A 12,779-nucleotide genomic window follows, 5' to 3' on the forward strand; every position below is an offset into this window, starting at 1 on the left:
GCCCGCCGCGGACGGGCCGGGATGCTGAGGCCGAGTTGGGATAAACCCTGATGGTACCATTGCAGGTGCGCTTGGCAATAGCCGAAAAAGCCCTGAAGTGTGAAGAGCATGATGTGAACCTGCCGCTGAGTGAGCACAACGAGCCGTGGTTCATGCGCTTAAATTCCTCTGGAGAAGTACCGGTCCTGATCCATGGGGAAAACATCATTTGTGAGGCGACGCAGATTATCGATTACCTTGAAGCAACGTTTGTAGATGGTAATTCCATAGGTGGTGTGGTGTGAAATCCATCCCCACATACCTGTAGCATGCAGCAGTGTTGGGGTCGGCTCTTTATCGCTGTGTATTGGGTTGTTCAGGACCAGAAAATACTATAATCTCACACGTAAATGGGCTCTCCTAAGAGCTAGTGGTATGGGGTAAAAACACGTTCCTTTAAAATGAACTGAAGGCCTTCCAGCACTTTTACAAGCAGCTGTAAATAAAAAACTCACCACTGATTTAGATTTAGATTAGGAAATTCTTCACTGTGAGGGTGGTCATACACTGGCCCAGGTTGCCCAGAGAAGCTGTGGATGCCCCGTCCCTGGAAGTGTTCAAGGCCAGGCTGGATGAGGCTTTGAGCAACCTGGTCTAGTGGAAGGTGTCCCTGCTGATGGCAGGGGGTTTAGAACTAGATATTCTTTAAGGTCCTTTCCAACCCAAGCCATTCTATGATTCTATGTCCTCCTCACTCCTTTGGGAAGGATGGAGAAGTCAGTAATGTCAGCGTTGCTCTGTGCTGACCCTGTGGTGAGGCTGCTGCGAAACATCATGTGTGGCACAGAGCTGTACAGCTGCTGTTGTAGGGCAGCTCCTGCTTCTCAGCGAGAAAAAGGGAAGATGCTTATTTCCAGAATAATATTGGGCAGAAAAACAAATTATTTTTGGAGCTGAAATGGAGTGTAGAGGTAAAAAAGTAGGAAGAAAAAACTCTGACGTGATCACGCGCAGGCTTTTGAAATTCTTTGTGTCTGTATTGCCAGAAAAGAAGACTGCCTCAATTTTTGAAGGAAATGCAGGGTTGTATTTTTTTAAATGTGAAGAGGCAGCATTTTGTGTTTCAGGAGTTTGGCACTGCAAGTTCTAAGGCATGAAGAAAACGTCGTTGGGTGAACATAATATGTATTTAATGCTGTCTTTTTCATCAAATGAGGAGTTGGAGCCCAGGTGGATTGAGGGCAGAGCATTCCTGATGTGCAGGAATACTTCTAAACATGCTTTGAGTAGGATCCTATACTGTAATTTTTACAGCGCTGTAGCCGTAGTAATGTTTCTGCCGTAACAACTTCCCAGCACCTCAGTTGTTCCCTACTGTGAGAGGGCTAAAAGCGTTGTGTGCCATAGTCGCCTGTTCCTAGAAGTACAAAATAGGTGCTGAGTCTGGTTTTCTGATTGGAAAGCCTCTTAAATACATGTTTATGTGGGCTGCTGCATAGGAATTGGAATTATTCAGATGTTTTAAAATGAAGTACTTGTATATGCATTTCTCTGAGCTGTGAAAACACAGTTGAGTTATGGTGGGGAACAAGAGAAGCTTTCCTAACTGTGGCGATGTCATTTGTGCTGCTTGGATGTAACCAAAGTAACTTTGGAACTATTGCTTTTGGTCAATTACATGATTCTTGTTTTCTTAACTTTATTTTTAACTTTGTATTGCAGAGGAAGTACCAAAATTAATGCCAGAAGAAGGGAGCATGTATTATCCAAGGGTGCAACACTATAGAGAGCTTTTAGATTCCTTGCCTATGGATGCCTACACGCATGGCTGCATCCTGCACCCCGAGTTAACAGTGGACTCCATGATTCCCGCCTATGCTACCAGCAGAATTCGTAGTATGTACTGGTATAGCTCTGAATACCTTTCAGTTGATAGGATGCTGCATTACATTCATGTTGTGTCTCCAGTGCATCTTAAGCAAAGTATATTGAGCACAGATTTCCAATTTTAGTTGCAGTCCTTGATAATTTGTGGATATACTTTTTATTGATTTTGTAGTCTTTTATGATTTGAAAACAGGAAGTAGGAAGTGCAGTTTTTGAGGTGTCTGTGGAATTAATTTTCCTAGTGGTTGGAAATGTGCTTCTTGTGCATAACAGAATGGCAGCTGTGACAGCTGTATTTTATTTCCTGCTCTTGCTCTTGATGCTTATAAAGCAATTTCTAGGGAGCAGCCATATTACTGCTTACATCAAACCACTACACTGGAGGAAACCCATTTTTTTGTGATTGTAAACTTGTAATAAGTTTAAGTGTTAAAGCAGTTGCTTTCCTCTCAAAGTGGTGCAAATGCAGATTAGCCTCAATGAAACAGAGTCTGTTTATCTAATATGTTATAAGATAATCATCAAGCCCTTTTTGTCTGAGGAATGTACTAGTGTCAACTAGTGCCAGGGGCAGGGAGAAAAAAAAAGTGTGAAGAAGTAAGTAGCTTGGGTTCATCAGACTAATGGAAATTGTTAAAGCACAATTTAAACCATAATCCTGGGTGAAAATAGTGCAACAATATAGAATCCAGATAAAGGATGAACCAGTGGTTTGGTAGAATCAGTGGTAAAATGTCTTTTGGCTTCCTTGGGATTGGTATTTTATCTGATGGACTTTTATATACATGCCAGTTTCCCATGAAAAAGTATGTTAACAGCAGAGAAAATAACTGTAAATTATGTTGCCCAGTCCTCTTTATAACAGATCCTGAAATGAGCTCCTGTTTCAAGTCCAGAGGCTTGCAAAAATACTTAGTTTAAACAATGTTCAGTGGTATTCAGAAAAATTCTTGGCAAATAATATTTCAATTCTCATTGCTCTCCCCGCCCCCTACCCCCTTCTGCTCCTCCCCCGACATTTTGTCAGTTTAGACACATATTCATATTGGTAGAGCTAAAATTACTGCTTATCTAAATTGGGAATTTTTCTTATCTATTTATAATTAAAGTGTAGCCTGCTTTCTTGATTTGAGGCATTTGGGGACCTTATTAATATTTATAAAAATATCTAAAGGGCAGGTGTCAATAGGATGGGACCAGACTTTTCAGTGGTGACCAGCGACAGGACAAGGGGCAACAAACACAAACTGGAACACAGGGGGTTCCACTTAAACCTGAGGAAAAGCTTTACGGTGAGGGTGACAGAGCACTGGAACAGGCTGCCCAGAGAGGTTGTGGAGTCTCCTTCTCTGGAGATGTTCAAAACCCGCCTGGATGTGATCCCGTGCAACCTGCTCTAGGTGAACCTGCTCTGGTAGGGGGGTTGGACTATATGATCTCCAGAGGTCCCTTCCAACCTCTACCATTCTGTGATTTTTTTTTTTTTAATAGATTGTAGATGTTCCTAACCAATTCCTTTGCTTTTTCAAACTTCTCCTGAATAATTTAGTTTTCGGCTTTGAAAAGCTGCTCTTTTTCAGAGTGCTAGATATAATAAGCCTCTAGCCAGTTGTGTATTATGTTTATGCATACTGAATATGATTAAGTAATTAATTGCATATATAAGATTTTACTTGGGTGATTACATCCTGCAGATTCTTCATATGCTACATTGAAAGATGGCTTTCACAGTCATGTCAGGTTGAAACAAAGAGTATGTAAGACAGTGGGTTCATTATTGTCTAGCAAGAATTTTTTATCAGTTTAATTTATAAGATTTAATTGGAATTAATCTTAATTATCACATACAAGCGAGAGGTGATTCATGCCCTGTAATTATTTTTTTGTTCTCAGTTTATTACTAGAAATATTTATTTTTAGAAGAAAACTTAATGTTCACTGTCTTTTGGTATTCTAGGTCTGCAAGTTTGGCATTTCCAAGCAAAGTGCCATTTTAAGGAGAGAAAAGGCTATACACATGTAATAGAAATCAGTAAAATATCTTAAATTTTTCACATCATTCCTTCTTTAAGTCATGTAATGAATGTTTTTCTAGAACATCCATATACTCAGTAATTAACATTTCCAAAAGGGATCACAGATTTTGGTGTTACATTTTAGCTAACTGAAAACACCTTGGTTTTATATTCAGTGGTATTTAGGCTTTTGCTGTAGAATTATGCAGGTGATCTACACTGACCTACAGAAAATCTCAGTATGGACCTATCTGCACATTAACAGCATGAAAAGTGTATCAGGAACACAGGAACTGAGGTACAAAAACTTATATAAGAGAACTAAGGTATTTGTAGTAGAATTTAATGGATTTTACATAGTTTTTGTCAGCAAAATTGGTTTATCTAAATAAGAGAAAAATATCAACAAGAATTCCTCATTCTTGCCTGGCAAATCACCACTTTATAAAGTTCATTGCAAACTGATGAGCAGGAGATGTGGTGGGGTCAATTTATGCAGCAGTTAAGTTTTCCAAAACATGATGTTTTTGAATCGCAACTTGGTGGTGATGCTTCATTAAAGTACCACTCCCCATTTCTTCAGTGTGATATTTGTACACAAGGTATTGATCAGTTCCTGTGGATTGCAGTATGGGTACATTTGGATATCTAATATAATTTCTTTGTTTTGTTTTTTTTTTATATATATATCAGGCCAAATAAGTAACACAGAATCAGAGTTGAAGAAACTTGCAGAAGAAAATCCAGACCTTCAGGATGCCTATATAGCAAAACAGAAGCGCCTTAAAGTAAGAAAACTTAGCCTTTATTATGAGCTTGTTAGTGTCAGATTTTGTCTGTCACAATGTAAACATTTGTTTCACCTGTCATTACCAGTAATGTCATGCAGTGGTTTAACCCTACAAGGCACGAAGCAGTCTGTTCCCCAGATCAGCTACACACTTCAAGTGTGTGCTGAAGTATTGGACGGGTCCCACTGACTTCAGAGGTAAGTACACATCAGAGCTGGTGTTGGACTGTTGAGCACTCTGCAGGGTGAGGCAAACCTCAGTATCTAGCATCTGTAATATTTTTCTTCTGTTACCTGAATTGTCACCAGGTGGTGACAAATGGTATCCAGCTGACTATGTGGAGAAAATAATGACATTTAATGAATAAGCACTGTAGTATCTAAGTAAAAGTTTCTCTGATAGAAGTATATACTCTGTACAATGATTAAAATACTAACCTGTATCTATATTTAGTCTAAACTGCTGGATCATGATAATATAAAATATCTAAAGAAAATACTGGATGAACTGGAAAAAGTTTTGGATCAGGTTGAGACTGAATTGCAGCGGCGGAATGAGGAAACACCAGGTAAGTAATTATTCTTGGTAAATCCTGTTGATGCTTATGTTTGGGGAGACTGAGCAAACTGGTTGACAGCACCATTGCAGGACTGTTTTTAATGTATCCGAATTGAATCTTTTAGCATATACTGATTTAACGTCACAGAAGGGATCAATACTGTTTCAAATACGAGTATAGGTTAGTGCTGCTATAAGTGAGTAGAAGTTTTATGAGAGTGCTTGATCACACTTTCAGCATAGTTAGTATAATTAGCTGCCAAATTTTGCAGTGTTTTATAAACAAAATAAGAAAAACCTTAACTACACAATGTTTTTCTTGATGATGTGGTTTTAAGCCTCCATTCACTGTAACGATCATGACCTTAATGTTTAACACAGGTTTATTAAGATCTTGTTTAAATACTGTGCTGATATTTGTGGTATATGCAGAATTAGCAATCTGGATAAGTGCTCTAATCATTAAGCAACCTCCCTCTCTCACCCTCTTGAAAAGCGGTAGTGTTTATGGGCTGTCCACCCAAATGAAAGTTGAATTTTGTTTAAATGGGATTGATCTTCTGCTTATTCAGAGTCTGGTCCAGTTCCTAGTGGTGCTAATAGGGACTGATTTCACTGGGAGCTGCATGAAGCATCAGTCAGTATCAGCTGCATCTGCTCAGATCAACAACTCTTTGCATTTGGCTCTATAAATAAGTGTTGTAATAATTACCTGTTACTATCAAGACAGTAGATTTGAACCAGAAATTGAAAATCTAGGTTCAATTTTCTACTAACTCAACAGTGAAAGAGTTCAGAAAATGTTTTAACTCACAAGGGATAGTAGGATTTTGATCAGCAAACTAAGTCTATCACCATTTCCAGCAGCCCCTTTGCTTTCTCTGCTGAAGAGCCTTTCCAAGGAGTCAACTGATACACTATTGATGAGCTTATGAAAACTAACAGGATCACAGGATTCAGTAAAACATAGGACTATTACATGCCTCTTGGAATTTTGTCTGAGGTGTTCACATCTTTGGGGTTTGTGAATAATGCTTCTGCCAGGTTCTGGTCAACCTTTGAGCTTCTTCTTCTCTTGTTACTGTTCAAATCACTCATTCACTCACTGCTTCTGCCACTGCAGGCATCTTTCTTTCAGAGAGGTTAGCTTTTTTGGTCTTCCTTTCCATCATCTTTCTTACTTAATGCCCTGGATGAATCCCCAGGTATCCTTTCAGCAATGTAGGATATACTCGTTCTCTGCAGAGGCCTTTCTTCCAGACCTGCATAATTGCTTGAAATGGACTGGTACCAGCGGTGTGCCAAACTGTTGCTTTCCTCTGGTGGCAAATGAGTTGAAAGGGATATTGCAGAATTTCTCTGTTTCCACAGAGGTGCTGCTGAACATTCATGCCAGTGGATTTGTGTGCCCGTTGTGTGGGAAGAACTGTAAAAGGTTGCAAATGAGGAGGAAACGGCATAGTCCTGTTTGAGATGTAGGCTAGAGCAGGGTACTCATGCTGGCAGCTATGCTAACTACCAGATTTCATATCCTGAATTTCAAAAACTCGGTGTAGTCAGTACAAGTAAGCCCTTTCAGGTGGTGGTGATTCAAATCACTGAAGTTAGAGATGTGGTGCTGCCTGGCTGTGGCTGCTCTGAGCCATCCCAGGAAGATTCACCTCTTCCCTTTGACTGGAGAGAAAGCTTGGGGTCTCCATCTGTGCTCCTGACTAATAGTAGGCCGTGTAAATATCCATCGCCTCTCAAACTTCTCAGTGTAGAAACCCCATGGTTTGGGGTCTAGGAGGCACAAAGGAAGGATGGGTAGACAAACTGTCTTCTCACTGAGCCAGTGTGTTTCGTGCAGGTCAGTCATCCGATGTGTTTCTTTTTGATTTGACAGTCTCCAGCAAATCAGCAATTCTTGAGTAAATGCCATAGAGCTGAGTGACACAGACAAGACGATAAATTCTCCAGGCAAGTAGTAGCTTTTCAGTAAAAGCTAAACTGCCTTCTTCCTTTCCACCCCTGTTAAATGTAATCCAGATTTGAGAAATACAGTTGAGGAATGTAAGTGTTTACTGCGGGTTTTAATTAGCCTGAAATATTTCTCTCTTTTCTTTAACAAATGTAGGCAAGGCTGCTGAGCCTAAGACTTTACAATATTGTGTGAAGAATGGACAGGGATTAGTAAAATGTTTGTTGCTTAAAGTAGTATCTTAGCTGAAGTGTTGGTCGTGTTTATTAGACAGCATTTTGAAATAGCACTAAACTAAACATTAGCCCGTGGTCTTCTACGTGTGCTTGTATTCCATTAGCTCCTAATTCTTTATGTTTTATCTCTGCTTAGAAGATGAAAACCCGCCTTGGCTCTGTGGTGATTTCTTCAGTCTGGCAGATGTATCACTTGCTGTCACATTACATCGCCTGAAGTTTCTGGGATTAGCAAGAAGAAACTGGGGAAATGGAAAACGGCCCAACTTGGAAGCCTATTATGAGCGTGTCTTGAAGAGAAAAGCGTTTTGCAAAGTTTTAGGACACGTCAACAATATATTAATCTCAGCTGTTCTGCCAACAGCGTTCCGTGTGGCCAAGAAAAGGGCGCCCAGGGTTCTTGGCACCACCCTGCTGGTCAGCATGCTGGCGGGAATCGGTTATCTTGCTTTCATATGTCTTCGGAAGAGGTTTGCCAACGTGATGTTATCAATTAGAACCAGGCAAAATTATTTTTAGACCCGTCTGTCCCTGGTGGTGAGTGGAGGGCATCTCTACTGCCCAGGAAAATATCTCCAATAAAATATAAACATAAAAGAAAGGTTATGTCTGTTAATTAGAACATTGTCACACAGTAATCATCTCCTGCTGTTGTATAATTGGATTGGCAATGCCAATATATTTGTGGAAAATACATGTTGGGGTGACAACAAAGGAAAGAAGAGACTTTATTTCAGGTGAGGACCTGTAAGGGCTGTGACAGTGCTTTGTTAAAGTGGTTATTGTCTCCTTTATCCAGTAGCTGACCTAATTATAATGCTTTTATTTAGTAGATATGCAGCAATGTGACAACTTTTCACTGTGGGTGAAATGCATTACTGTGTAGAAATCAGCATTGTTGCAATACTGAAAATAGCACTTTAAATGCTCGGAGTAGGATTTAAGTGGAACATAGGCTCTGTGCCTGTTGTGTATGGGAGTGAGTGTCTCTGTACTGATTAATGTCTATGGATTTGCAGTTGGACCTTTAGGAATGTGTTAAAAAGTAGTTTTGTGGAGCCATTTTTGTCACTATACGTTCATGCAGTAGTACAGGAAGAGTCTTGAAAATTATATGAACATGAGTGATTTGCAGGCCACACGAGTGAAATTCTCCAGAGGCATCAGTAGTCAACAGATGTTAGACTTCTGCTGAAATACAAATGGGAGTGAAAAACCCGACACTTGTCTTTTGAAAGCCTTTCAAGTAACCTTTGGCCTAGCCAGGTACCCAGCTCAGCTGCAACCCCTAGCTGAGTCAAACCAAACTATCTTGATGCACATTTCCTGGTTTCATTTGGGTGGCTTGGTACAATTGTCTCCATATTCACATCCCATGTACCCTTTCTGGTTTCCACTCTGAACTCTGGCTGTTTTTTGCACACTACCTGACTATGGTAGCAATTGCATGTGCTGGTATGAAATGTTTGCCCACAGTGTGTCACAGCCAACTAGAAAATGGATTCACAACAATGCATTTCGTAAAAGTAATTTAAAATAGTTCACTACCTTTCAGTCTAGTTAGGTAGCCTGGATTGAAAGTGAAACTGTAATTTAGCTGTTTACTTATGGAGAGGTGTCATATTGGTGGTAAATGAAAAATATAGGTCAGTTTGGAGACAGCTGATTTATACTGCAGATTTTTTTTGCAAAGCTGCACTCTTGTAGCATGTAGGAAAGTGTAGAAAAACACACTGAATGCTTCCCACTACTCAGGAGATGATGAAAGTTTTATTAGGTTTGAACTGAGCTCCCATTTCAGCGAGGAATGCACATTTACCTGAAAGCAGACTTGGAATCTTTTTGCAGCAAGAAAGCAATTGGGAAAGGCTGAAATTTCTCATGACAGTTCAGTAAGTTTTTTGTATTCTTGATGAATGTCCAAAAGCCTCAGAATTTTGTTTACAAGCTGTAGAGAACTGCAACAAGCAAAACGTAGCTTTAAATGTTTTCTTATCACCTAGCAATGCTAAAAGGCCTAAGGTACATTTTTAGATCCAGTGCTAGTGACTGTGGTCTCTTTTGAGCACCAAGATCCACTCTCAGGTTTGCTGGAGAGAAATGAGGCAGTTTCTGTCTGGGCAGTCTTACCATGTAGCAAACATGAAAATGGGTAAAATTGTTGAATACTCCTGCATATAATTTAATATTGTATTAGTTGTCTGGCAAAAGAAGACCTAAATCTCATTGCTCCTTCTTAGTAATAAGAAACATCTTACCTAGGAAACAATGGGGTTTTTTTATTTGTCAAAAAGACAATTTTATATAATTCTATTTCATGAGCCAGTTGTTCTCAAGAACTTGTTGAATTTAATGTGCTCTGTTTAGAAAAGCTTTATTATCTCTAGAGTAAATTTAATCCAACAATACTATTAATGTGCTGGCAGCTTTAACTAAGTTTGTTATTTGTATATTGTAGTTCATCTGCATTTATTTGTAACCAACAAATGCCACTGAGTTATTAAACACAGAGTAAGGCCTATAACTTAATGCTTCTCTGGCATGTATTTCTGTCAACCGATTTGTAAAATATAATCTAATCAAGTCATGGTAAAATGCAGTATATATGACTTAGCTTTCTCTAGAATGAATTTATATTTTACTTTTTGCTTCCTCTTTTTTTAATGCGTTAGTTCTAGATAAGAACACTTACATTCCCAAAGGTGTGACAGTTTAGTTCACACTAGCAGTCCTGTGGACTGTGATACAGGGTAATTATTGATGAAGCAGTTTTACCTCCCCCAAACCTCAGTGATCCCTGCACTTTTGCTAGCACTCACTGCCTGCCAGAAGCTGCAGGTACTGTTGGGAAGGACTGAAATGACCACCAGATGTCAGTGGTTCTCCAGGGCTATGCTTTGACGGGCCTCTAGATGTGCGGGGAAACGCTTGTTTTCACAAACAAAATGTTTGTGACCTCAGCATAAGATGGATATGGGCATCCTCGTCAGACTAGCAGTCTCTTAAGAGCTCTTGAAACAACTTCTTTGGTCTGCTACAAGTTAGTTCTCTGGTGCCTAACATATATGCTTGTGTCTAGTTTCTACACTGGATAAATCAGTGGGCAAAGTTGAAATAAAATTTCACATTAAAATGAATGTCACCGAACAGCAATTAAACTTGTCATCTGCAGGAATGAACATGGATAAAACTTGTACTACAGAAAAGTTCATATCTCTAGTTTAATTCATGTGTATTCAACTATTTGATAACCTACTTACTTTCACTGCTCTGAAGTATTCTGTGTGATGTGCATTTCTGTACAGGTGGCAGCAAAAGGCTTATCCATGACTAAATTCCTCAAAACAGGATCAGATTTAGAAGCACATATGCTGTAGATGGTTCTTTGCACAGGATAGCTTTTGTGCAGTGCTTGTCAAGTTCTTTGCTCTGGTACTTCTGGACACTTTTTTTTGACTGGAAACACAAGCCATCTTCTGGTTTTCATTTACTACTTGCTCTCATATCACCCATCAGATGTATTTCATATTGTATCTTTGTATGTAGGACCTGCAAAATAAACATCAATTCTAAGACTACTTTCTAGACTGATTTATGTCTTCTGTGTCAAAAGCACATTTGACGATCACACACTATTGCTGTAAGGAGTCTGATGATGCTCAAGGAGAGAAGCCTCTGCTATTTCAATTTAGAAGGTATTCAACAGATTGTCTTGCATCTATCTTGAAACAACAGTTACGATAGTTTTCTTTGGTTTTCTGTGTGAGCTGTATGTGCATGAGACTCAACAGAAGCCATTTAATAATGTTAAAAACCCATTTAAAGAAGGAGGGCAAGCAGGTTTTGTGTTTTCAATTAATCCATACCAAAAAAAGGGTTCCCTTCTGTGAGTGATCCTGTTTCTTGGTTTACATTGTTGAGCTGCAGAAGCTGGGACTCATTTTTGTAAGGTGCATGACAAGCACGTAAGCTCTGTCCACGCTGATACTGTCGTTAGTGAGACCGAGCAGTGTACTCTGACCAGTGTTAGTCTGGCCATAAGGTTTGGTTTTGTTTTGGTTTGATTTTTTTGTCTTGCACTGTAACAGTCTGCATTAGACCTTCTTTTAAGCAGAGGAAGGGACAACACCACTTGAGGCTTCCATATGTTTTCTTGCAGTGTTTCTTAAGTCAGCAGAGCTGCTAGGATCAGATAGACAGCTGGTAGGGCTTGAGTTTCCAGAGGTTATGACATCTATGTTCTATGGACAAACTTTGAGGTGGCCTTGATGTTAGCATTAAACCAAAGTATAGACAGAGACCTTGCTGTGAAAAGCTTACGTATAAACAGACAAGAGGCACAAGAGTGAATGTGAAGGCAAGTATAAATACCTTGTCCAGATTTATGTAGCCGTATATCACATTTTTAAAAGCATTTTTAAATTAAGTCTTAAATTTATGGGAGCAAGGAGCTACTAAGGTTTAGAGAGCGGATTAGCATGCCCTAATTTGTTAGAATTAGAGATAGCAGTAGACAGAAAGTGGGTGAAAAGTAGTGAATCTAGCTAACTGAAGCACACTGTGCTCCACAATAAGACATATGACAGATTATTCTTTACGGAGGCCTCCATATAAAGTTTATCTCCTGGTTTAGCTGATGTTAGACAAAGAGGTGTAAGGTTGTGCTTAGGCAATTTATAAGATGTGCTAAGAAAGTCAAAAGCATGTAGAAAAATCCCAAACAAAATATGGGTTTTTTTTCTCCTCCTTTCTTTAAAAATGAATTTTTAGTTTTGGTGCAGTACCAAGTAAAAAAGTCAGGCACTCAAAACTCAGGAAATTCCAGAAGCCAGAGTTCTTACAATACTGTTAGCTCACTCATATGGTACTTCAGTAGCATTTTTATTTCTGTTTTTCTTTCTAAGTTACAATCATGGTGCTTTATTTAATGTGAAGTTAAAAATGTTGCACCATAAAATAGTTAAGCTATGGATAAGCTTAGTGGTTTGGGCAGAATCTGTTGGAATTTCCAGAGTTGAAGTCCTAGGTATTTACATCTTAGATGTGCATCAGCATTTATTTTTACTACAGTTTAAAATGCTCATAAATAATTGTATAAAAGTTTATAGTGTAAACTGATACATAATAGCATAAATCAGTATTAATATAGATATTAGCATCTATTAATCTCCTTTATATACAGTATCTCTATTTATCCCTTCCATATTTCTTCTGCTAAAAATGTCTAATTCACAATTATATATATTACTATATTATTTATAAAATCCAACTCTAAAGCTAAAATGATGAAAATTTGATTGATTTATTTCAAATTGACACAATGAGAATTGTCCTTTATGGTTCAAACTCAGTG

The 12,779-nt window shown here is 38.9% G+C and overlaps 1 protein-coding gene across 2 annotated transcripts; it reads left to right on the forward strand.

Moving 5' to 3' along the window:
• The first annotated feature begins 68 nt into the window (after positions 1-68).
• Positions 69-8,351, forward strand: GDAP1 (ganglioside induced differentiation associated protein 1). 2 transcript variants are annotated; one of them, XM_010166123.1, is made up of 5 exons: positions 69-258; positions 1,702-1,875; positions 4,575-4,669; positions 5,126-5,240; positions 7,563-8,351. In XM_010166123.1, exons 1-5 carry the CDS (start codon positions 153-155, stop codon positions 7,943-7,945), a joined length of 873 nt encoding a protein of 290 aa, XP_010164425.1. In that variant the 5' UTR covers positions 69-152; the 3' UTR covers positions 7,946-8,351. The 2 variants fall into 2 exon arrangements, with proteins under 2 accessions (XP_010164425.1, XP_028940357.1); XM_029084524.1 differs by lacking the exon at positions 1,702-1,875.
• The last annotated feature ends 4,428 nt before the right edge of the window (positions 8,352-12,779 follow it).

This window comes from Antrostomus carolinensis, unplaced genomic scaffold, assembly GCF_000700745.2.
Source record: "Antrostomus carolinensis isolate BGI_N321 unplaced genomic scaffold, ASM70074v2 scaffold39514, whole genome shotgun sequence".
NCBI classification, from domain to species: domain Eukaryota; kingdom Metazoa; phylum Chordata; class Aves; order Caprimulgiformes; family Caprimulgidae; genus Antrostomus; species Antrostomus carolinensis.